The sequence below is a fragment of the Centroberyx affinis genome, unplaced genomic scaffold (genome assembly GCF_046629955.1).
Source record: "Centroberyx affinis isolate AG114_WGS23_722 - 3 ecotype Tasmania unplaced genomic scaffold, CSIRO-AGI_Caff_v1 ptg003320l_1, whole genome shotgun sequence".
NCBI lineage: Eukaryota > Metazoa > Chordata > Actinopteri > Beryciformes > Berycidae > Centroberyx > Centroberyx affinis.
In genome coordinates, this window is record NW_027281322.1 from 104,974 (window position 1) to 131,756 (window position 26,783).

The 26,783-nt window shown below is 41.6% G+C and overlaps 1 protein-coding gene across 4 annotated transcripts in view; it reads left to right on the forward strand.

Moving 5' to 3' along the window:
* Positions 1–25,609, forward strand: part of crtc3 (CREB regulated transcription coactivator 3) — a 39,616-nt gene extending 14,007 nt beyond the window's left edge. The window contains exons 5-15 of one of the 4 annotated variants that reach the window (XM_071538636.1): positions 5,275–5,337; positions 8,534–8,637; positions 11,549–11,599; positions 11,764–11,849; positions 13,514–13,563; positions 14,721–14,941; positions 16,956–17,221; positions 18,156–18,344; positions 19,352–19,435; positions 20,619–20,823; positions 22,205–25,609. In XM_071538636.1, the coding sequence (XP_071394737.1) occupies positions 5,275–5,337; positions 8,534–8,637; positions 11,549–11,599; positions 11,764–11,849; positions 13,514–13,563; positions 14,721–14,941; positions 16,956–17,221; positions 18,156–18,344; positions 19,352–19,435; positions 20,619–20,823; positions 22,205–22,410 (1,525 nt within the window). In that variant the 3' untranslated portion in view covers positions 22,411–25,609. The remainder of the gene's footprint in view (positions 1–5,274; positions 5,338–8,533; positions 8,638–11,548; positions 11,600–11,763; positions 11,850–13,513; positions 13,564–14,720; positions 14,942–16,955; positions 17,222–18,155; positions 18,345–19,351; positions 19,436–20,618; positions 20,824–22,204) is intronic. The other 3 variants (XM_071538637.1, XM_071538638.1, XM_071538639.1) reach the window with 3 other exon arrangements.
* The last annotated feature ends 1,174 nt before the right edge of the window (positions 25,610–26,783 follow it).

Here is a 26,783-nt window from a genome sequence, read left to right on the forward strand (position 1 = left end):
TGAGATAATGGTAGTAGTACGTTAGTACTACTTAGAACTACCACAGTGTTCAGTGTCAGCAAGTAATTGATTGTTTTGGCCAAATGGAAATGCATTAAGTCTGTAAAATGAGGGGGGGGGGGGGGGGGACTAGTCACGTCACTAATTAGGTCATAATTGTCCCACGCAATAATAGCAATGTTTCAGACTAATGTGTGTCTCAGTCCTGTAAGCTATGTAGGTGATCAAAATGAATGAATGAATGCATACATGTTCTTTAGCACAAACTGGTTCATATATTTGCAACAAAAACATGTTTCACTTATTAAGCTGAACAAACTATGTACTGACTAAACATTTAGCCTAAATGGAGACTTGACACTTTGTCAGATGGTAGAGAGGATGAGTCTGGGCTCAAGTCTTGCCAAAGTAGGGAACCTCTTCCTCCAGTAAATCCCTCTTTCTGGGAAATCCCATTGAACAAGTTTCTCTTTTTTACACTTTTGTACAAGAGACTGCTATGAATATTTAAAAAAAAAAGCCTCTTCCTCTTGTCCAGCGGACAGTCCAGCGAACAAGTGGCTGAAGCTAATGTGGATCCCTGGAATTGGTCTTAGGCTCTTGTCTTCCTGCAGTGAGAGGCAGATTCTCTGCTAGTCCCTCTCAGGGGAGAGTGGGGCGGTAAGTGTTTACAACGCCGACCACATCTGCACTGCATTACCGCCAGTCAGCTCTGGAGAAGAGCCACAGATCTGTTTAACCCTTTCAGTGCTTGAACTACCACTACTGTATACACAGCTTCTTTTCTCAAGCACTGGGGATTGTCATAGAGCCAACTTCTGTGAGGAGAGTGGATGAAGATCAGATCAACTTAAGAGAGAGGGAGGAGAGGGAAAGATTTGTATGAGCATATGATTGAGAAACACAACATTTTTGTGTGTGTTTTTGCTTTATACCTTTGGTGCTCTATGTTTGTGATCAAATGACTCAAGTCAAGCTTCCCAGCCTCTGTCAGATCAATGTACTTGGATCCGGTGGGTCAGTGCTTTGGGATTGTCAAGCACGACAGAAATGCAGGGGAACTGGGCTGTTCACAGGCTCCATGACCAGCAGTCTGGCCAACAGATTTTATCATCTCTCTGGGCTGATCAGGCTGTTTTTTCTTAAGAAACATTTTTTTGTAATTTTTCTGACCATGTCATTTTTATTGAGTTGGGACTTGATTTTGAAATTGTATGCTGGTGTCTGGGTAGAGAGGGTGCTGACTGGGCTTGGTTCCTGGGTCCAGAGGCTTTAGACCTGGATAGACCCCTGGATGTGTCCCATCGGAGACCAGCTGCTTCAGGTCATCCACCAGGGTCACAGCCGTCATCCCAGTCCCACGCCCTCCTCCTCTTCCACTCACCCATCTTTGGCCTGCTCTTCCCGCACCAGCCTCTCTAGGGATGAAGTCATAGACCAAGCTCCCTAGAGATAGAACTGTACAGAGACTTTCTAGATCGTAAAATTTCCTCAGCTGCCTTACTGGGGGATGTGGAGTGACTCTGATTCTAGAGGGTTTTATCCTCCATCTAGGTGGTCTGATTGCCACCCTCTAATAAAAAGGCCTGTGTTTCAGCCAGTGTATACCAACTACGTTCTCACCCTAAAATCACACCAATCCCTTACAAAAGACTGCAACGGTCGGCATCAGATGGCCATAACCATTATCAGCACAATATTTGGCTGGTTTAGCCCAGTTGACTGTCAGTCTCTCAATGTGATTTTGTGTTTAATCTTCCATGCTGCACTGTTTGGCCTCTGATCGTCTGTAAGCTATTTTCAGAGTGTGTCTTTTTTCTTTCTCCTGAATTTCTGCTTAAAAATATGATAAATGAGGGGGAGTTTTAGAGGATAGATTGGGATATTTAGATGGTTGTGTAACAATATTCTCATCTTTATTCTGTTTGGTTCACATGTAATAATGGCACAATCTAAAGTTAGATGAAACTTAAATTAGCCCTGTGGGGACATGGACCATTGCGGTAGTAGTAGTAGTAGTAGTAGTAATAAGTATTTAGTAATCAGATATATATAACCCTAAGGCTACGTTCACAGAGATCCAACTTTTGTTGTTCTCTCTCATGTTTTAAAAGTGACCCATGTCAGACATTGGTATGAACAGACAGCTACTGTGAAATGAGCCACATGTGCAAATGAACAACAACAAATGTCGTCATATTTGCGAGACAGTACATCATGGAAGTTGGTGAAACTGCGGTCCAAGCGTTCATTTTAAGAAATATTTGTAGTGGAGTTCAGATGAGACTTTGTCTGCTGATGAAGAGTGACAATGACCGTGATCTGCATCATGGAGTGTGAGGTAAAAACCACATGAATTCCGATCTGACAGATGAAACTCAGGTTGCATTGCCTTGTATCAGATATGTGTCAGATCTTGGACCACTTCTACCTTTTATTGGATTTGGGCCACTTCACCTGTAGTGTGAATGGACTCGGAAGAGGCAGCTCAACTAACACACAGCCAGTTTCAAGATATGTACGCTATGCTTGGTAGTCAGTAATGTATTCGTACGGATGTTGTATCAGTGTGTCTAAGGAACAATAGCAACTTTTCTGTGTATGACAGTCATAAACCCTCACATGGACGCACATGATGAGCACATGATAATCAATACATTGGAACATACAAAGGGCATACATACATACATACATGCATACATACATAGTACATATTTTCTGTACAACCAGAGAAGCCAGCAGGAAGACTCAGTGAGAAGGCAGACAGGAAGCGAGCAGGAAAACAAAACCTTGACATCTCATTGTGTTGGAGGTGTATTAGTGTTCACGAGTGGTGGATGGGTGGAGTGCTACCGCGCATCTTCATTCCATAGCCTAGCCCATAGCCCTCAAGATAAATGTAGGCAATTACACCTTTCAGTGACAGGCACAGTGACTGAAGCCAGGTGATGGGACACCTATGGAGGTGTTTTCGATTCTGTAGGTCTTTCACCTTTCACCACCTTTTTTTAACCTGGTCATCCAGTGTCACAGTGTATCCAGCAGCACTGCCAGGTCAGAGGTGGCCCCCTGTAGTATGACTGGAGACCTACAGGCTTTGGTGGTGCATCGTTTCCAGTGGTGGAAAGTAACTAAGTACATTTACTCAAGTACTGTACTTAAGTACAATTTTGAGATACTTGTACTTTACTTGAGTATTTCCATTTGATGCTACTTTATACTTCCACTCCACTACATTTCAGAGGGAAATATTGTACTTTCTACTCCACTACATTTATTTGACAGCTTTAGTTACTTTTCAGATGGAGATTTGACACAATGGATAATATAACAAGCTTTTAAAATACAACACATTGTTAAAGATTAAACCAGTGGTTTCCAACCTTTTTGGCTTTTGACGTCTTACAAAAAGCAGTGTGTAGTCGGGGTCACGTTTCAGATGTCTATGAGTTGTTAACAGCTCCACCAAATAGTGTTTTTTCCCTCTAAACCTCACATGGTTTCATTTCAATACATGTTCAAATGATCCAATATTTCAGCAAAAATCAAAGATTAGAGAAAAAGTCCAAAAACTGAAAACAGATTTGTGTATCAGAACTTTGTTTTTTCTTCTTTCCTCTCCCATTAATCATCTCACGACCCCTCAGATTTATCTGGTGACCCTTTGGAGGGCCCGACCCCTAGGTTGGGAACCACTGGACTAAACTAGCTAACTGTATATAAAGTAGTTCAAACTAGCTCCACCTCCAGCAGCTACAACAGTAACATGCTGCTTACACACTGATGCTTCAGTATTAATAATCTAATGATGTCATATATAATAAAATATCAGTCAGAGGGACCAACCACTATTTTTACTTACTTTAACTACATTTTGCTGCTAATACTTATGTACTTTTACTTAAATAGGATTTTTCATGCAGGACTTTTACTTGTAATGGGGTATTACTTGTAATGGAGTATTTTTACATTGCTGTATTAGTACTTTTACTTAAGTAAAGGATCAGAGTACTTCTTCCACAACTGATCATTTCTCACCTATAGTATGAATTGGTAATAACAAATGATGAAGATAAGGTGATCTACCAAACCAAGGTGGAATTGCGCACAATGTACTTTAGATTGAGGTCTAATTTCAAGAAATATTTCCCCATGGGGACAATATGATATAAGTGATTTCTTTTATTATGCCCACATCTTCTCAAGCCCAAGGTTTATGCCATCTTTTCTGAATTTTCACTCTGTCAGGGTACATTTTGCTGCTGTTTGCTGGATACCTTGCATCTCCATAATGTCAACTTTTAAGGATTTAAGAAAAACAACATTGTTTTTAGCTTGACAACCCTGCATTTTTTTGTGTATCAAACAGGTTTTTAAGTTTTTCAACCCGTAGAGGACCACGTAATCCTTCAATTTAAGTTACAGCTTGAAAATCACCAAAATTGGGGTTGCAAGATATTCACTGAATGATTCCACAGACATGTTCTACATGCCTTATCACAGGGGGCCAAAAACATGACTACCAGCAGCACTAATTGCACCCCTTTCATGGGTCATGTGAGCAAGGCTGGAAATAGATGGTCATTGTAGGAAACCCATCCGGGTTGTTAAGCAGAAACAGTGGCATTCTTGGAAGACTAGCTGTATGTGGTTTTATCCAAATAAGAGTGGTTGCTTCAGCATGCTTTTAGTCTTGACTTAGCAAGAGTCAAGACCCCTTTTTGCTGAACGCTCCAGATAAATCCACTTAGTCACTGTTCCCGCTCCATTGTTTCGGGCGTTGACAATGACTCTTCACATCAGTTGTTTACGCTGCTTCTCTCTCCCCGGCTAACCATTCCCTGGAGGGCTGGTTGTGTTGCACCAGTTGTATCTCCCTGTTAGATATGGGAGAACAGCTTGTAACTGCTCCTCAGCTACAGATTTCTAAACCTGGCATTAAATTCTCAGAGGGCCCCCTTCTGCAGACATCCTTGTTGGCACTCCTCTTATCTTTCTTTGTCTTCATTTCATCCCTCTATTTTGTCTCTGTTGTTTTTCTGTGTTTCTGTCTTTCCTTTTTTCCTCAGATATGCAAGGGTTTAGACTATTTTCCAGGTTCATTCTTCTTTCCACACATACACCAACAGAGACGCACCTTATTTCTGACCAAGATGTTTCTTCTTCTTCGTAAACTTTAGGGCAGGAGTTTCTTGTCCTCAACCAGGTGGCTCTCAATGGCTCTCACCCACTAAATGTGTCTGTCATGCTTTTCTTCTGTCTCTCTCTTTGAAGGGAACAGCAGCCATGGACTGAGGAAAAACGCCCTGGGTTTAGATTATTATCACAACTCAACAGGTGACCCATGACCCCTCTCTCTATGTCAATCTCTCACCCTCAATCTGTTTCCCACTTTATCTCTCTTGCTTGTTGCTCTCTCTTCACTCTCTCACTCACACACAGACCAACCATTCTGTTCATTGTCTTTTTGCAATCTTTCTCACTATATATAATTTTGTGGTTTCTATCCTTTGTAAAGTTCTGTAAATCTCTGTCTTATTTCTAACATCCTAATTGTAACATCTTAATAATCCTTTAATTTCTTCCTCTGAGGCATTGAGATACAGGGTCACAGAGTCTGAGCTCAAGACTGTTACGGTTGGTTACTGTAGTTTCCCGCTCACCTGTCCATCTCGGTATTTCTTAAACACTAATCAATAGTTCTTCTTACTAACCCAGCTTTAGGGCACACAACTCTTGTCAGCACGGCGTTTCCTTCGCAGCTAACATCAAGGCTCCTGATTCCCATCTGATTAATTTTCTTTCTTTCAATCTGTCTGTTATGTATATCTTTCTCCAAGTACTGTATTTATAAAGTGTTGTTTTTTTAAACTGATGTATTTCTGTAAATTACAGTAATCTGAATTCAATGTGAGTCCAGCTTGTGCTGACAATGGACAGAACATGGGCAGTGTTATGGGGCCAACACAGAGAGGAATTTACATCCCCAAACTTTAAATTTTTCAACCTTTACAGAAGTATCTGCCTTGTTCTGAAAATCCGTTTGGAAACGGCAACTGTGCCATTCAAAATAATACATTGAAGGCAATTTGAGAACCATTTCTTTTTCAGCAATTTTAGATGAGCAGTGTAGGCTGCAGCAACTCAAAATGATATAACTGTGCATAATGTACTTTGTAAATGTAATTAAAATGCTTAAAAGTACCCATAATCTAATGAAATGCTGAACACAATAGACCTCTGTGGTCACTGTATTACACTGTTAATTTGTATGTCGTTTATTACATTGTATACAATAGGAATTTTCCATGACGGAGATGATTCCCATAAAGGATGTGTTGCCATGCATTATCAAAAATGCAATTGGATGTAATGCTAACTGTTGTGGTAGCCGCAGAGCTGGGTGGTGATCATTATGTTTGTCTAGAGCTGCCGCGGTATTGATTTTTTCCTTACCGCACAAATTAGCGAAGCCATTCAAACCGTCGTGGTAACCACCATAAAAAAAAATAATTTAAACCTCAGAACAGTGTTACAGTTGTTGTAAGTGCTCACCACTTGTTGCTGTCCTGGTTGTATTTAGTCACTCTGGCAAATGCCTCGGAGACTCCTAACTGACGTAGTGCCGAGCCGGGACCTCCCGAGGTAGATGGGGTGCCTTTCATTGCATCGTATAACGAGTGGTCCTAAGATGTGATGCTAGATTTGTCGTGTTTCCTCGTTGATTTTTTGGCTGCAAATGCGGCACACTGCCTCATCCAAATTCTTTGGCTTTCCCTCTTCATCGGGCTCAAAGCCAAAATGTTCCCAAACAGGAGAAGTAAGGTTGGGTTTCGCTACAAGATCCATGTTTTTAGCCTAATTTGAAGCGAAAACTTTCCGTAGCCAACAGTTGCAAAGCATGTTCTGGGGGGTGGCACGTTCTCCGATCAGAACGTTAACTGCACAACTGTGAGTGGAAACTTTCAAAAAATAGTATTGCATTTATTTCAGATCACATTACTTTTACAAGCAAAAATTGGAACATAAACAATAGGCCTAAAATAAACAAAAAAAAACCCAGTGGTGAAGCAGTGATCAGCTTGACTCTGCGGTGGGGAGTGACGTGATTGCGTTACCACGGTAATGCGGCAGCTCTATGTTTGTCTTTGTTGTTATTTTTAATGTATATACTTTGAATAGTGTACATTGAGTAGTAAATCTTTTGCTGAACAATGTACTGTAGTAACTACAGACATTGTAATATGATATTCCATTATAATTTAATTATGAAGTTAGTTGTAATTTCTTTAGGTTATGATGTCATTAGTCCAGCATTTTATTACATCAGGAACATGTTTTCAATCGCATAGTTTTTATTTGGTTTTTATTACATTATGCATAGTTATTATAATATGTGCCGGTATTAAATTGAGTATGTGACATTATTACATCAGTCGCCACATAGTCTCTCCAAACCACCAAACGGTTCTTAAAATATACACTAAACTTAGAAATGGAGAACTTAGAAATGGAACTGAAAATATTCTACAAGCAACCATGAGTGTTTATGTTGATGTCTTTTATTTTTCTAGGCTAATTCTGTGTGACTTTACTGGTGGAATAAAAACCAAACTAAATAAAAACTTGATCGTTTTAAAACTAATTATCCGCTGACAAAATAGTTTTTTCTATTATACTGCACGGGTGAGACCTTAATGTGGTTCAACAATGTGTGTACTGCAAGGAAAGTAAGAATGACGCATTAAGGGAGCCATTGAGGCTTAATGGAGAGCACTAGAGAAAGCCCTCAGCTGGAGTGAAATAGGACTGTGTGTGTGCATGGGTTGGCCCATGCATGAGTGTGTGGTTGAGAGGCAGGTGTAAGTGAAAGATGAACCTGTGTAAGTGTACAAACTCACAGTTCATATGCGGCTGTGTTTGCATGCAGCCAAGGACGAATTTACTTATTCAAAATAAAAGGATCTTGTCTAGCTGTGACTTGAAATTTGACCCTGACAGAGAGTTTGCCTTTGAAAATCCATTAAAGAGGAGAATATTTAGTACATCAGTGATTCAAATGCACTCTTGTGTGCAAGTGGCAAAATTCTGCACAGTACGCATGTTGTCAAATTCATTTCAGTGACTACTGTGTAAACTGCCTTTTAATAGATATTTGATCTTTTGCCTCTCATGCCATTTTGATAATAGTTTCATATTTATTGCATCTTTTAGGTTTTTACCTCTATTTGACTCCTAATCATTATTTTTTAGGGGGTGACAACAGAGAATAGCATGTCCAAATAAAGTGGGCCTGTTTGATTATTATTTAATCTGTCAGCCAAACTGTGATTCTTTCACAGACTCGTAAACATTTAGTCCAATGCAAGTCTTGTGAGGATGTATCTGTAAGGTCAGTTTCAGCCTGCAGATGAATGCAGCCTGGTGTGTGGAGGCAGAGCCGAACACAGAATGACTCACTGACCTTCCAGCCACGAGGAATCCTCTGCCTCTGTCCAAGGTGCTGTAACGCTCTCCTCCTCCTCCTCCACAGAACCAACTCAGACTCGGCTCTTCACACGAGCGCTATGAACCCAAACCCCCAGGACCCCTTTGGCATGAACCAGCAGATGGGTCGAGGTCCCCCCCAGCGTAATGGTGAGAGTCAAACACACATACACACACAAGAGACCTGGGCTTTTTTTGTGTGTCTGCGTAACTCTGCATTCACACCACCAGCAGTGTTTTTAGTCACAGCCACAGAAACGCTCTTTTTAATCAATGCTGCTGTGTACTGCCACATGTCCTGTGCGTCATTTGACTTGCTTTATTTCTTTACGCTTCAGGTCTTTTTTAATTTTACTCACTTGTGTAAACGCACCATTTAAATCTATTGCATAGACTTTTAAACCATTAAAATACGAGGATTTTGGTGTATTTTCTCTACTAACTAGACAATAGCTGAGAATGATCCCACCTGTCCATGGTCAACTTCTGAAAAACAAATTCTATTCTTTCATATATTTTCCAATATATATGAAAGATATATACCATAGAGACCAGATGAAAGTACTGTAAGAAACCAGGTGGACCTACTCATAGTATGACACTGGGACTCACCAGCCGGGGCAGGAAACACAGCCTTCAGAGACTCACTTAAACCTAATTAAGAAGATCCACTTGTGTATCAAGACACCTCCTCTAATACTAATCCAGTGCACTGGACTTTGTACTGTAGCTACAACCTGGTGAGAGCAGAACTCCACTTCATAGCAGCATAGAACACACATATGATTTAAAGTAGACGCCTGATCAGTCACATACAGTAGATAGGGTGCTCCTATACTGGGCCCATGGCTTGGTAATCATGCTAGTTTATGGTGTTTGTGTTTCTCTCCCTGGGTCATTCATTAACAGAGAACACAGTCCATCCAGCCAGCTCCTTTCAGACCCACAGCTAATCTAGGTTACATTACACAAATCTATCATCAGTCCTACATCTATTGCTTTAGAATCTACCTTTTATACCTATGTAATTGAAGTCTTATTGCAACATAAATTTTCACCCAGAAGCCACCCGTATCCAACCAAAGAAAAGGTGTAATTCTTTATTCAAATATCACAGAAGTGAGGCGACGAATGACTGAGAGCCTCTTTTCATTCCCTCTTTGTCCCTCTCTTTCGCGCTCTTTACTCACTTAGTTTATCTTCTCCCATCCCTTCACTTCCCCTTACTGTTTCCATCTGAGCGGGTGGCAGTCCAGTGTGTTTGTGTGGCGGTGTTGTCACCTTAGTCAGATCTCAGCGCTGATGAGGCGTGGAGTGGATGAGGGGAGTGCTCCTCCAGTGGATTACTACCCGCTTTGTTTAGCCAACAAGTTTAAACAGGATATTGGCTTAAGATCCGGGCCAAGCATGAGTTTCAAATACAAACAGAATCAACGCGGCGTGGATATATGGCTCAGGGCTCTCTGTGTCTGTTGTGTTCTAATTGGCTCACCTTCAACCCAGTTGGAAAAGTAGGGGTGTGATGCTTGTTAAAATAGCTGATATCAGGAATTTCAGTGTTTCTGATTCTGATTGCTCCCTATTATCCCCATGTCCCATGGAAATCCTGCAGAGAGCCTCAGTCAGTGCAGAGTCAGTGAAAATAACTACAGTGCCAACAGACCTGGGAACAGGCCATTATAGTTGAACCATGCATGTAGTTAGCCTAATATTTTCCCCAGTGGTGGACTGAACCGCCCGTAGAGGGTGGCATAGTATACATAGTCTACGTACATAGCCTACTGCATATAACCTACTATCACATACTACATAGCTATACAAACTGTATATCCTACCGAAAAGCGGGCCTGACACCAGACTGGTTCATGGTAAGGAACAACAGGCCCTGCCCCAGCGCCTCACTGCTGCCATTGCAGGAGAGCAGAGAGCTGCGAAGCCCGGGGGGCTCGTTGACACCTGTCAAGCCTCCAGCAGGCTCTGAGCGGTGTTGAGCCCGGGCTGATTAAAGAAACATCTAACAAGGAATTACGGCTATGAGTCACACGGATGCAGTGGAAACACTCGGAGCAGGGGAGTTCAGCTACAATCTTTTTGGTGTGTTCTTTTCTGCCGATTGGTGTCAACGGAAAAGGAGCACCATCAGTCAAGGGAGACCTAATGTTACCTCTGCAGCTGACAGGCTTGTGATTGTCGGTATGCTGTAGCAACACAGTGATTTTTTCCTAGGCCTGTGTGTATACGACACCCATACTGAGTACAGTGCACGCTGTAAGTGATCCAGCCAGGGACACAGGCCAGCCATTTTCCGTCCCAGTTGTCCCGTTTCCGTCCCAGTTGCGCCTCTGTGAGCAGCAGTGACTAGACACCTTTGATGGGAAATGAAATGATGCCGGACTGTTGTATCGCCTCATTGTGCCGTGCCTTCCAACAGCCTGAAAGCTGCCCCTCTAACTGAATGGGCCACTGAGAAAATGAGAGCATGGAAGGAGAAGGAATGGGTGGGTGAGTGATCAAAGGCGAATGAAAGAGACGCTGAATTAAAGTCAGAGGATGAGGAGACTTGAAGGGGACTTTGGGAGAAAGAAAAAATATTTTGCTAATAAACAACAGAGTGCACAGGAAGTGTTATTGCTAAACAGAAATGTTAGACAGAGTAGACAAAGAAGTAAGAAAGAGGGAAAGACAAAGAAGTGTGTATCTGGCATCAGGCCTACAGTGTGGAAGGAGAGAAAGAGGTTCATTGTGGCATGGGGAAAACAATGGCCTTCTTCATTCTTCTTGAGTCTATGAACCCCCACCCCACTTCTCTCTTCCCTCTCCTTGTTTCTGTGACTGTGATCCCTAATAACATGATGCCAGATGCCCAGCTGTTGTGTTTATGAAACTGCACAGTAATTGCAGTGTGTAGCCTAAAGGACCCGTTCCTGTTGCAGGGGCTGATTATTGTGCCAGAAATGCTGGGTTAATTCAAACAGCTGGTTAATTTTAAATCTGCCTTTGTGCTTTTTTTCCTATCTTTCTTTCTCTGTCTCTTCCTTGTTTTTTTTCTGTTTCTGCGGAGGCTGGTGTGCAGCTAGTGTGAATGAGGCAGAGGTGGACGGCTCCGGAGACGGTGAGTTGCACCTTCCTTCAGTAATTTTGACATCATACTAGATCGAACCTCTGTCCGCCTTTGCCTTTTAATCTCTCTCTCTAATTCACTCTCTCTCACACTCATCCATGTGGTCTAGGTAGGATCACCTGTTGACCTTTAATTTGTCTGTCTTCTCTCTGCAGTCTTCTCCTTTCCCACCCTGGCTAATGAGGAGAGTCTAATAGGTGTCAGTAAGCCTCTGCCCAAGCAGCTGTGGGAAGCCAAGAAGGTGAGATTTTGGAGCAACAAGTTGGCTTTACCAATGACACTAATGCCTGGGCTTGCTTTCTGCATGGCTTGACGCGCACAAGCTCCATATGAAAGCAGATGTATAGTCCGCATCTGTTTCCATTTGAAGCAAGAATCGGGCTTAAAGGATAAGGCCGGTGTTGTTTAATGCTTTGCTTACCGTCAACAAATCCTATGAAAATAACAAAATCAGCAATGATTTTGTTTTGCCAACAAGTCTCGTCCATGTAGCCGGTGCCCAATGAAGCCATGTCCCAGCAGCCATAGAACTCCATTGTATTAAAAAAACGATTAAAAACACGTCACAGAGCCATGCTGCTGCTCTGGGCAGCATATTTCACCATCACGATGCACCGGGCCGGCTGATTTTTTCCTCAAACAACTTAACAAGCCGGCTGTAAACACTTTGCGATCTCAGGAAAGTAGTTCCGTAGTACCGAAAAATAGTCCCCGGCGTAATGAAGAATTTGTTCCCATTTGAATTTGATTGGGTAATAACTACAACAGTCTGACTTTTCGTGGTAACAGTTTGCGATTTTTAAAATTGAAACTATGTCTTTGTGAGCTGTATTTCAAGGTTTTTAGCTTACAATTGGAGCCAGTGACTTCCGGGTTGATGGCTAAAAACGGTACATGGGAAGTCAGAAAGTAACGGGAGTAGAGCAAACGCACTGTTGATTTTGTTATTTTCATAGGATTTGTTGACAGTAAGCAATGCATTAAAAAACACCAGCCTTATCCTTTAAGAATACATGGAGACCATATGTACAGTCACCCACAGAGAGATTGAACCCCTTGACTTTTTGCTATTTGATTTGCTACAAAAGAAGCGTGATAATTTTTTGTCTTGGATTTCTGCAATACACTCTATAGATATTATTTCCATGTTGATAATCTGGAAATAATGCTCTAGAAATTTACGTTGGCATAAATTTGATTATAAATTTCACCTCCTGGTTTCATTCATATTAAATTGCTTTATTGGCAAAAATTGGTTCAACATTGTGTTTTCTCCAACTCAAAGCATAACTCTGTCCATTTTCGACCTGGTCCCTGTTTTCCCTTCTTATTCCATCATACCGATTGATCTGGACCAAAATCTCGTCAATTGCTTCAATACAGAGTAGCTATAGTGAAGCTTGATGAGATTTTCATCAGAATCCATATGATAGAAAATGAAGGGAAAATATGGTCCAGGTCGAAAATGGCTATAGTTATGCTTTAAGGTTGTAGTTGGAACAATATTTTCCTTTCTAGTGACCACTGATAAATTCAATATCATATTTTTTTTTCGTATTTTTTATCATATTTTTTATTATATTTTTATTTTAGGGTTTAGGCTGACTTTTGATTCAGAATATGAAACTAGTGTAATGTGTGAGCTTGAGGCAGTGTAACTAAATAAAGCAAGGAGCGTGAATACATTTTATAATTTTTGTTGTTTGTATGTTATGACTTAAAGTTAAACTCATCGAAGTTCCATTTCCTCTTTAATTTGAAAAAATAGAACATTCAGAACTGAGTCAAAAGATCCCAGATAAGTGCATTTTGAAATCCTTTTGTTGCCTAAGATAAGGTCAAGGGGGTGAATTCTTCTTGAGCAACTATAGCTTCAGTTCAACTCAGTTTACTTTTCCTTTCCAGGTCCAGTCCCTTGCGTCACGGCCTAAATCCTGTGAAGTGCCTGGAATCAAGTAAGTCTAAGGAAAAAAAACAGGGTTAACATGTTTGTTTTTTTTTCTTCTTTGGAAACATATTTTGTTTTGTTGCTTTTGTTGTACCCGGGTCATCCTTAAGGGATGTCACACAAAGTGTTTTGCAGTGTCACTGTAGTCGAAATAGGATTCTGTCACTCAAAATAGGATTCAGGTGTTTTCCCCAAACCGCTCGACAGTGACCACAATAAAATCCTAGAAATGGCATACTGCATTTCCTTCTGAAACAGGATGTCTGTATTCCTCTTCGCACCTCTAGCCCTGAAGCACAGTTTTGTTATTACAATCGATTCCCCCTGGCATTCTTTTATTACAGTTTACTCAGACTATTGTCTTCCCACTGGAAAATAACCTCTGATGTCATCTGCACTTGAAACATGCACGCAGAGATGAACGCACCATGGGCATTTTTACTAGCAGTGCATTAGCTTTACTTTACAGCAGCGGTTTTCCAGTTTGTTTTTACTGTGGATAGGTGGTTCAGATCAGACTACTCATCATCTGAATACAGAATGCTGTCTTCTGAAGAGATTTAACTGATCTCTGGAAAGATGTAGCATGGTGGAAATAAGTCATAGATGAACAAAGTGATGAATAAGAAATGTAAAACCTTGTAAAACCATTGTTCCCCAGTATTCCCTGAGGACATGGAATCATGTATGCAGCAGGAGCCAAGCTTCTTTGGCCTCTCTTTCATGTGTCTAATCTTCTGACCGAGAGAGACACACATGTTGTTGTTTGCGGTGGCAAACATTTGTACCACATATTGTCATTGTTTGTGTTCTGTCAGTGTGTGCCTGTGTGTGGACAGACAACAATGAGTCACGGTTGCTGCTACAGTCTGCCACTGAGGCAGCATACTAGCAGGAGTGGAAATCAGAAGAATAGAGGAAATGTTGAGGGGGTGGAAAACATAATAATCTAGAACAAGTGGAAGAGACGAGGAAAGCTCTTGTCAATTTGGAGATGGAAATGGGAGCACTTGAAATCATCGTCATTGATTATGCATGAGATTCACAGGTGCATTGAAGTATTTCCATTCATTCAGAGGATTTCTGAGTGTCAGCACATTTGTCTCGATGAGTCAAACCAGTTTTCTGTTAAGGCCTTCTCAGTAATCTCTCCCTTCCCTGCAGTATATTCCCATCTCCGGAGCAGAACCCCGGCCTGTCCCACTACCAGGGCTCGTTGAATACAGGCGGCTCCCTGCCGGATCTCAGCAACCTGCACTTCCCCTCCCCGCTCTCCACCCCGCTGGACCCCGAGGACAACGGGGGATACCCCAACCTCAGCGGGGGCAGCAGCACGGGAAACCTGCCGGCCGCCATGATGCACCTGGGCATTGGCAACTCACAGGGTGGGTGGAGCACAGCTTCCTCTGTGTATGTGTATGTACCTGCATGTGCACATGCTCGTGTGTGGCAGCGGTTGAAGTATATACTATGTCATTTGAAGGAAAATTACCATACAGTTGCTTTTCCATTCTATCCATTCAGCAGTATTAATCACACAAGCAATTTTAGGGCCTGCTGCATCTCCATTGATGAGATACAGCAGCAACTTATCTTCAATAAAATACAAAAAATACATACGCACTTATGTAGATGGAGCCACATTGTGTGTAAATTGTTCAAACACATTTCACATCAATAAGTGTCATTCAGAGTTTTAGCTCCTTTACTTCTAAGTCTAGTTTTCTTTTCCCTCAATTATTTTCCAGTGAATGCCGTATATAATTAGATTTTTTTAACATCTACTCGTTTTTGTGGCCATTTTTAAAATACACACTTTACAGTGTCAAACCTAGCATGAAATGAACTCCTGTCCTGGCTAACAAAGACGCTCTAACTAAAAAGACATAGATGTGACAATAAAGTTTGTAAGACATGTTTTTGAGGGATTATTTCCTGGAGGATTCCATTTCTTCCTGTGGGTGGCATTGACAGTAAGCAGAGCGTAAGGTAATGCAGCACACTGATATGAAAACTCAGGCATCATGAAATAACAATAAAACTGACAATTGGAATATTACAAATTAAGGGTGCTACAAACAAAAGGACAATCCAGGCACTCCAAATATAGAAAAATATAACCACGAGGAAGGAAATATTTAAAAAGCCTTTATTGTAGTGTCTAAATCATTAAAAAAGCCAACATGTTTCAACCACTGTAGGTCTTCTTCAGGGCTTTAAACGTTTAAATACGTTTTTAAATATTTCCTTCCTCGTGGTTCTATTTTTTTATATTTGGAGTGCCTGGATTGTCCTTTTGTTTGTAGCACACTTCCCCCCCCTCCGTTTTCCAAGAGCACCCGACACATTTTTGATCCTAGTTTGACAATATAGAGCAACCAGTCATTTCCTTTTTTTCTTTTTTTTTCTAAAACAAATTAAGGCTTCATGTCTACTGTGATGGATTATCTACTTGCTTGGGCAATTTTCAAGTCTGGAAGTTGTTTTTCATACTGTATAAAAGTGAGTGACAACAAATGGCTTCTTCTGAAGGGAGGAAAACGACCTCTGATATCTCCAACTATGCTGACTGTGTGCAGACACCAGTGGGCAAAAACTTAAAAACACCAGTATAGCCCTTTAATAACATACTCTTTTAGTTATTTTGCTTGACATAACATTATAATGCTACACTCACAACCTCAGTCCTGAGTTCTTGGTTTCCCTCTAATTTAATTCCTGGTACCTGAACTTTGAGGCCTTGTGCCCCACCCAACATCTTTGGAGTGCCACCACCGGCATCCCGGACCCCAAGTTGGGAACCACTGCTCCAGTGTGTTGAGCTGGTTCTTGTTTCTCTCCCTGCCAGTCAACCATACATTATAGATAGCCTATTGAATGATCTCTCTGTCTCCAGCTTCCTCCCGTTGAACTCTGCTGCCTGATCTGATCACATCCTCTTCTGCTCCTTCTCAGTCTTTCCTCCCTGTATTTTGTGACTGTGTGTGTGTGTGTGTTTGGGCTTCTATGTTGAACACAGTTCAGCTTGGCCGAGCACCAAAGCGACAGAGGAACTTTGACCCTATTTTGGCTCGCTACAATCAGCTCTTTTCTTTTCCCTCGCTTTCCCTCTGTTCTCTCATTTTCCTTTCCTCTGCTCTCCATCTTTCTCTCCCTCTCCAATCAGACAATAAAGTCTAGTGTTTATTGGGTGGGGACTGGAGAGCATGCTGGAAAATCGAGTACATACTACATCATAACTTCCACACATTCTCTTTGGTTTCTAAGGACTCATATCTGCTCCAGATTCACGGTTCTCTGTTGACTTATTAGTTTCATTCCCACTCGTATTCACATGGTGATGGTTTTGGATTTGTCTGATAGAGCGTATGTCTCATATTATCTTCTTTCTCCCTGCAGGTCTCTCCTCCTCCCTGAGCAACCCCTCCATCCAGGCGTCCCTCAACAACTCTCAGCTGCACTCGTCCCTGAGCAATCCCTCCATCCACTCGTCCCTGCGTCTGTCCTCGCTGTCCAACCCTCCCCCAGGAGGCATCAGCAACTCCCCCCGGCGGCGGCCCGCTCCCATCAGCCCTCTCACCTTGTCGCCCGGCGCCGAGCAGCGCAGGGGTTTGGCCAAGCAGCTGTCGCCCACCATGTCCCCCTCGCTGTCCCCCATCACACAGGTACACTCCTCATCTCACACCACAAGCGTTTCAAACGCCACAGACACTGAGAGATTGTTCTTTGACGTACAGCTGTGCTCTGAAGCAAGGTTAAACTAAAACTGAGAAACGAGTGTAGGTGTTAAAAAAAATTGTTGTAAACTGAAATAAAACTAACAATGAGACTTTGGGAAAAAACAAAATCTTAACTTTAACTGTCTCTACTTGTAAAGCTGAAATAAAAATATAATTGGAAGCAGCAATGAACAGGTCACAGCATGACAAGAAATGCACTGTGTACCCTAACTAACCCTTACTGTCACAACATAACTGTATTTTCTTCAAATCTCAACATAGCAATATTCGGCTTGGCAGATAGCTATAAAATTATGTTTATGACCAACCTGTTGCATTTTAAGTGGAATGATTACTTTGTCATGATTTCACTGTCAGTTGAACTTTTTTTTTGTGCAAATTTTTAAAAATGTATAGCTTAATAATGTGACCATTTTTGGACAGATCCTTTTACTTTTTGAAAACTAAGTAAAAGCAGATTAATGTACACATTTCATTCAGTTCATGAAAATTGACAGACATTACGTTCCTTGAGGCAAAAATGTTGAGCATGTCCAGATGCATATCTGTGCCAAGTTTCACATCTCTATAGCTAACGGCGCAGCGCGGCTAAGCCTTAGACTTTCAGGGCTTATTATAGCGCCCCCTATGGGCCAGTCAGTACCATTCTTTGTGTCCAAGTAGTGAGTCACTAGGACTGTTTGCCAAATTAGCAAAAAAGTTACCAATGTATGCCCGAGTTTTTAGACTGAATATAGAAAAATAATAGTAGGTTACCACTACCACAGCGTAGATCCCTGGTCTAGCTTTCAGTTTGGGAACGAACAGCTGCCTGGGTTCAACCTTTAAAACTCCTTCCGGCTGTCTCTTTCCTATCTAGGGAGTTGCCTTGGATACCAGCAACATGCCAATGGAGCCACCCCCACCCTATCCGCTTTACCAGCAGTCCCAGCATGCAGTGGGCCAGGGGCAACAACGGCAACAGCAACACCAACAACACCAACAACACCAACAACAGCAACCTGTTTCCCCACTTCAGAATATCCCCCTGGACTTCACCGCGAGCCCGGTAAGTGCCGTCAAGACGGTCTTTGACGGGGTGTTTGTTCCCACCTGCCTGCCATGCAAATTAATGTGCTTTATGTGTTTGTCAGACAGCGTCAGTCTATATTTCTTTCATGGTTTCCCACTGTATCTGTCTCCTTTGAAGCTGCTGAAGTGTGGGACAAATCTGAACAAATTCCTCCAGTGAATGGTTTTGTTTTGTATGTGTGTGTGTGCGGTTGCTTGCTGTGCCAGTCCCTTAAGGCTGTAGTGTGCGTTTGGTCCCAAGCTGGTTCTACTCCACCTCTCAGAACCACTGATAAAAAGTCCTTTGTTTACATGGCACATCTCATAGTTAACCTCAGGAAGGGGCTGCTTTCTGGCCAGTTGCTTTTCCTCCCAAACTTGGCAACCTGGGGCCAGATTCACCAATGTGTTCTTAAGATAGATCTTAAGAAATGACATGAGAGGAAAATTTAGGAAGTTCTTTAAGAAGGCTCTTAAGTGCAATTCCTCAATATTTTCTTAGTAACAGTCTCATTTCTTACGAATATCTTTAATTTTCCTACTTAAGAACTTCTCAAAATAGGGCCTGAATTAATTCTGGTTAACAAACTTTAGGCTTACTGCCATTGAGGCTAGGAGGCAACCCAAAGTGCTTCCATCTACAAAACAATTGGGTAAAAAACTATTTAGGGCAACTAAAACTGAAGTATATGAAAAGATTTAAACATTGGTTGCTGTTGGTAACTGTAATATTTGCAGGTGAAGACAGGTGAAGGGCTGTCTTAAAGTTAAGGAAAAAATCAAGAACAAATTTGAGAACTTTCATTTCAAGAATACCATTTATTCGTATGTTTTTTCTTAGGAAGAAACATAAGAAGAAAGTTAAGAAAATATCTAAGAACTGTTTTTGAGAATAGCATTTTTTCCTATTTTTTTCTTAAGACTAAAGTTAAGAAAAGAATGGCACTTGAGAGGGTTTTGTGAATCCGGCCCCTGGCGTCTTATGACTTGTTTTCCTTGTGACAGCACAACAACATGGCGGCGTTCTTCAGCGACCCCTTCATGGAGCCCCAGTTCTCCCACCGCCAGGGCAAGACTCTCCCCTATCAGGTACCGCCTTAACCCAGCACCCTGCTCCTGGACACACACACACACACACACACACACACAGCCCTACAGCTCACACACAAAAACAATGTTGTTTTCCCCAAAATGCGAATCAACTGGAGAAAGAAACTTCTGTTCCTTCAGTCAGGCAAGTCTCCCCAAATTAGAAATATTTTAGCAGTGACAAAACATGTGCTCATGTGTAATTGCTGTAGGTAGGGATACAGCAATGACTATTTTTAAGAAGAAATCATGTAAATTATTGACTTCTCCAAAACTTTATCTACTAGGTTAGCTAGCTAGCCACTTGGGCTCAAACAGCGCCAGATATGGGACAAAACTAGAATTATCCCCCTCAAGCTGTGTAAAATTACAGAGGAAACACTGGAAAAATCCCTCGGGTCTCCCAGCCCCTGATGTCATTGTCCATCGAAGGCCATCAGAGGTGTTTGGTTGGCCGATATGAAGATGTGTAAATGTTGGACATCGAACAGCCTCATTTTGTTGTCAGCACAGAGGTAGAAACAAAGGCCAAACAGATGCCAATTATTTAGATGTGATACTGATAGTTGGGGAGGAAAATTCAGCTGAACTGTTGGAATGCGGAGTGACGCGATTAGATGTGAAACAGTGGTTTGTTATTCAGAAATAAGACCTCAGGATGTGTTCATTTGCCAATCAGACTTGAGTAACAAAGCATCAACAAAGCAGTGTAATACTTTTTTAGATTTGGGGTCTATGTGTGGAATATGGACAGAAAATAAAACAGCTGACTATTATTGGTAACTATGAAGAGTCACACGCCAGTAACTATGAAGAGTCACACGCCACATTTTTGTCCCTGGTTATCTGGCAGGATAGTCGTGTGTTCTGTAATCCCCTGCAGGGGCAGTAGTTGTAACATCTGCTCCTCAGGCCACAGAGCTTTATGGATCAGTGTGAACAGAGGGTGTCTTGCTGTCATCAGGTGTGTTGTCAGGTTCACAAGGTTCTCAGCGTACTACAGCTTCCCACAACATTCACACTCCTGTCATGTTGTGAAGTAAGACATCACATAGAATAGGCTGCTCTTCCAGGAGAACACGACGACGTGGGACGCTAATCTCTTGTTTCCTCTGCTTACCACTCTCTCCCTCTCTCTCGCTCTCTGTCTCTCTCTCTCTCTCTCTCACCATCTGCCTGCAAGTTGGACCAATTCAGTCTGTTGGAAAACGCGATGAGCTCCGCCGCGGGGGGTTCGTGTTTCGACCCTTCCTCCTCGCTCTACTGCTCCCAGGCAGCCCTCGCGGGGCTTGGTGGCAGCCATGGCAACCTGCAGGACCCGCTGCAGATGAGGTCCAACATGCTCTACTCCAACTGCAGCGGAGGGGTTCCCAACATCATACTCACTGGTGGGCCTGACTGTTCTTCCACTCATTTAGTCACAAGAGTGTGATTGCATGCTTGTGTTTTTTGGGTGGGGTGGTGTTTAGGGTGAGTTGGTTCGTCTCTTCAATGTTTAATTATTTTGACTCCCCTGACAACATAAGCTCTATGATAAGAACCAGAGTCGGAAATGAATGAGGGCTTGGGGCAAAAAATACCCTTGAAAGTTCATTAGATCCTTGTAAAATTAGAATTAGAGGGCAAAAAATGCCCCCAATAATTAGGAGTGCCCTTTATTGCATTTCACACTGTTCACATTTTATTTGGTGAGTTGTCGTGAATGTGACTGCTGTCACCCCTGGGCCACCGTAGGTGATTCATGGACGTTTATAACCAGGGGATTCTTTCCACTGCTTTCTGGGTGATAAAAATGGAGCAGTTTGTAATCAGAAAACAACTTAATACGCAGCCTGAAGCAGTAGACACAACGCTGCGCAAACAACCGCATCAGAACAGAACATAAAACAGCCAGTATGATACAAAACTGGACAGTTGAGGGGACTGGTTGGGGACAAAGAGGGAAAAATGAAAACATCCTCTTCTACAAGGCCTAAAACATTTTTTAGTGGTACAAATTGCATGTTCATTTTAAGATTATTTCATTAGTTTAGAAAATTGCCCTCTGAAAAATGTTAACTTCTTACTCTGATGAGATGAGAACATAAATTCGATGATGATGAGATTGACTGTGATACATTTTCCTAGCTCCATCACTGGCATGGCCTCAGAAATGGTTACGTTTCCATAGTGATTCAACATATCAAGATCAGCATGCCAACATTTCTCAACAAATCAGAAGCCTTCCTTGAAGTTTCATTGTTGCACACAGTAGTATTCTAGTAGATGCACGTTGCCAAGTGAAAGGCTCTTGTTTCAGATTTAAATCAAAGCAGGTTTGCTAAGCGTAGTTTGTTGCAGGAGTAAAACAAATATAGTAAACCTTCATGCAGCTGATTTGTATCTGTGCTGCTTTAGGCTACAGCTGTGATGGATGTGAGCCGTCCCTGCTATGGCTGCAAGCACTGACTTTTTTTTTTTTGTGCCCTCCCAACCATGATTACACAGACAGTGATGCAATTTAGTGCAATAACTTTTAGGGGAGGAGTTTCAAATGAATTGGAATTGGATAGTAGTTGCATTCCTGTGTGAGAGAGAGAGGGGGGGGAGACAGAGAGAGAGAGAGAGAGCCCTTATGACTAATGGGTGAGGACAGACTGGATCTGTCAGCTGTGACAAGAGGAAGTATCGCTGTTTTCCAAACAGGAAGTAGCATTAATCACACACCACCACCCCACCACCACCCCTCTCTCTCCCTCCCTCTCTCCATCTCTTTCTCTCTCTCTGTAGATGACTCCAACCCCAGTCTGTCAAAGGACATCAGCAACGCACTGTCCGCTGTGCCAGAATGTTTTGACTCGGAGGGAGGCTTCCCATTGGAGGACGAGCTGCGCATAGAGCCCCTCAGCCTGGACGGTCTGAGCATGCTCAGTGATCCCGACATGGTGCTGCCAGACCCATCTGTGGAGGATACTTTCCGCAGTGACAGACTTTGAACATAACGGATATCACAGGTTTAAAGAAAAAGACCTGATTTCTCTTTAACACACACACACACACACACACACGCACACACACACAGACTTGCAGTATATGGAGTGTACAAATCTAAATATGCATGCAGACAATCTATAGGGCCACTGTGCATGCACCCACTGCCACTAAGATTCAGTAAATGTGAAAGACGTGATTAGCGTGCACACAGTTATGCATACACACGCACACACACTTCTTTGAGGAGGACACTTGTGAACAAACACTGTTTACACCGGCTTCATGCGAAGTTGCTCTCACACACGGTCACTCTCTATAGTTACTTTAAACAAGATGAACCGGTATATATCTTATAGTACATCCACCACGCAAACAATATCAGCACCGACAGCTGAAGCCGTTCCAGAGAAACTTCAGCAGCAGAAGACAAACACAACGATCCAGAAACGTTCTTCTCAGACCCAAGTGGAAGTCCTCTCGTTTCTTTGTCTGTCACCAGCTCACACTGCCCCCCGCCACCCCACCCCACCCGCCTCACGCTGCACTCACAGCCACCTGAAGCCATGGCAACCTTATCACCATGGATACACACCATAGCAACCCCATCACCATACTGAGGAGCAGCGGGAATGTCGAGGCACGATGTTCCTCACTTATAGCGTCCGTCTGCGTTCAAACGACTGGGAGCCCGGAGCGTCCTGCAGTCCTCCTCCTGTTTGTGCAACGGCTGCAGTGAAACATTACATTACTTTGCTAGCAGAGTAACTGGCAGCCCACTTTCCTCCAGCTGAAGTCAAAGCCAGTCTTGCCATGGAAACTTCAGTGACCCGCAGGCTCTTGAACAATCATGGTAGAAATGAAGACTAGAGGATCTGCCTTTCTGCGCAGAGCATTATTTTTCAATTATTTTTTTTTTGCATATACAATATCAGATTATTTTTTGTAAAAACAAAAAGGATGTTTGCCACAGATCTATATATATATATATACATACATATATATATATATATATATAGTATATATGTATATATATGTAAGCCTCAATTTCAGTCTGATTAGAATGTATTTTCAAACTAGACAAAAAGGGCAAGCTGTTTACAAAGATGAGATTTTAATAAGTAAATACAATACTAAAGAGTATACCTTTTGAATTTCTGATAAATGATATAATTCTGAGATGTATTGAATAAATGCTATATTTTTGCTTGCAATTTGGACGGATCTCCCCTTCCCCCTGGTCACAGATGGACTCGGCTGGCAGGCAGAACTCTGATCACACTGGGACAACGTAAACCATGACAAAAGGAACTTTATTTTCAACTTGGTTTTGTTTTTAAATCTACTTCTGTGTATGTATATTCATTACATAAGTTTTATTTTACATTTTGTACTGACTTGTAATGCCGCTTGTATTTTAAATCTTGTGTTTTGAAAGAGGGCAGGCACTGTGCTAGTCTGGAGCGATCATTTTGCAAATATCTGTGTTTGGTTCAGGCTTTCTGTCCTCATGCTATGGCAGCAACCCCCTCTATGAGAAGTCAGAGTGACTTGTTCAGAGCAGACTTGACGCTGTGGACACTGGACTCCTGTAACATTGCACTTATCTTTTTTGCACTGATTGGTTCACATTGTGTAGATTGAATATTTTTTGCATCTGCATATTTTGATAATATGAATATATTTTTGTAACGAATAACCCAAAGAAATTCAGTGAAGCCATTACCAAGAAATTGAGACTCTTAATGTGACTAAATATAGTCAGTGCACATAGAAATAAGACAGTACACATATTTTCAATATACCGGTGAAAGGTTGTGTTACATTTTTATTATGTGATGTGAGAAAACAGACGACAGATATGAGTTATAATCTGGGCTTAGATGGTTGGTCCTGTAGTGATGTGTTTTTGTTTTGTAACAAAAGCCCAGATTTTACAATACATTAGCACATTTGATGATGTAATAACTGGCCATTTGGGCATTTGGTGCCCCCTAGTGTCTGTTTTACTGAACTCAGTTATTGCAAGTGAAATGTAAGGCAGCAAATCTCACATTTTTAATGTTGCTGCATGTGGAACAATCTCTTGACCTTGCTCTTTTGGCTATGCATCTTATCTCTGTTTCATTAACTGGTGAAATGCAACCTGTTGAACGGGTACAACTTAAATATTATGCAATGTAACATGGCTTGCAGTTTCCTCTTTACATTTACACTATATGTGTGGAATCAAATTTGATAGAAATAACAATATTACATGTGTCCAGTGTTCACAGTGTACAGACTGTCGCTAGATAAGAAGAGGGTCTGTTACTTCAGGATTGCATCTCCTCGATCAACACTGATTTCCTGCACTCTGACAACAAGAGTCGGTGTAGTAAATCATGTAAAACAACCCAGATGACATTTTAGATGAAAGCAACAGTGGTACAATGCTGCATGCCACTGTTATGTATTTTAAACTTTTCACTTGGAAGGTGTCACACATGCACTGTGTTCACCTTTGGGTTTTGAGTGCGTGAAAGAGATTCAAGTATGTTTGGTTATTTTTTTGTCAAATACAAAATGAAGAGTGGTGTGTGGGTATCATGAGGTCGTTTTATAACAGAGTTTATATTCAATTTCAACTGTTAATACTATAATCAGATTTGACCTGCTCTCCTGTAAGCCCTGTGTGACAGTGGACGAGAGGTGGAGCCATTTTGCAGTGTAATTATCCTGTTTCTGATGGGCTTTTGAAATGTGTCCCTCCCTCCTGCTATCTAAACGCCTGCCTTCTACTGCCTTACTTTGCTGTACTTTGACTTTTCACACCCCGACAATAACCTTTATGAGCTAATAATCCCCCGTAACTGTGACTTCTCACTGCCCTTTAGCTTCATTTGGCATTATCTGTCCTTGGTTGTTTTCTGTCAGTCTCGTTGTATCTTTGTTTTGTTTTGTTTTTTGTTTTTAATACCAATATTAGAGCTAATATTGTGGATATTGTTAAATTTTGCTGAAGGATTTCAGAGGGGTTTTTTTTTCTTTGTTTTGGTGTCTTACTTTTTTAGTTGACTATTAAAATGTACAGTTCTATTATTTAAAGAATGTTTCTTGTCCACTAGTGTTACTACTTTTTTGTAATGTCATTTGAGGTAATTTTTTTTTTCCAAATATTAAATTTTACTATACCACAAGGTTTTTGGTTTGTGACGTATGTTATAGTGCTTACCTTTTTTGATTTAATATAAACAATAAAACTCTATACTGTGTATCAAGTGATGATGTTGTTGGTTCAGTAATTGTTACTTTCTGCTGTTGTGCTGCCTGTTGTGGCCAGCAGGTGGCAGCAGTGTGGTGCAGTTTGTGTTCAACAGTCTCAACTCATGCTGTGTGGTTCCAGAAAAAAAACCTGCAGTGAGTCTCTGTAAAGGGTCTGATATTTTTCTAATCTTTGCAGAAATATGCTTACATCTTCCTTTATCTCTAGGCTGCAGACATTTTTTGTTGTTTTTTGTTAGTTTTCTTTTTCTTTTTTTGGTTACTGGCTAATTCAGCACAGTACACATCTTTGGTTTCAACCATGTAAGCCAGATATTGCCTGTTGGACACTAGTCTAGATCAGTGATTCTCAACCCTTTTCATATCAAGGACCCCTAATTTAGTCCACATTAGAGCCATGGACCCCCATTTGATAAGATTTTGTCCCTCGAACCCAAATCTGAGAATATTTTTATTGTTAGATATGATTTTGTACAGAATCCCATGACTGTATTGTAGGTAGAGAGATAACAGAGGAACTATGATCAAAATAGTCATTCTTCTACATTCTCTAATTGTTTTAACTTCTTGTAAATGAAATAATGCTGAAGTTTAACAATTCATCAGTTTGCTGGGGACCCCCTGGAACCCCGTCACGGACCCCTGGTGGTCCCCGGACTCCACGTTAAGAACCACTGGTCTAGATCATGGCCTCCCAAACCGTTTCATTTCAACAGCATCAAACCACAAACCTCCACTTGATAAGATTTTGTCCCACATACCTTATTTAGAAGATTTGTTTGTTAGAGCTAATTTGGAAAATAATTAAATGACTGTTCATATTATAGTTGGGGAGATAACATTAGAGAGATTGAAAGCTGTGATCAAAGCAGTCACTCTGTCATTATACTAACTTTTAGAGGATGGATTGGCAGTAATAGTGACATTAAACCTTAATTTTGCTGAGGAGTCCCATAGGACCCTTTCACGGACCCCTGGGGGGGCCCTGGACCACACTTTAGGAACCACTGGTCTAGATAACGGAGGTGAAAACCGAGAGAACATCCCTGCTGTTATACATGGAAGATAGAAAAAGGCAAAATGCAATGAAAAGAGAGAGAGACAAGTGCTAGTG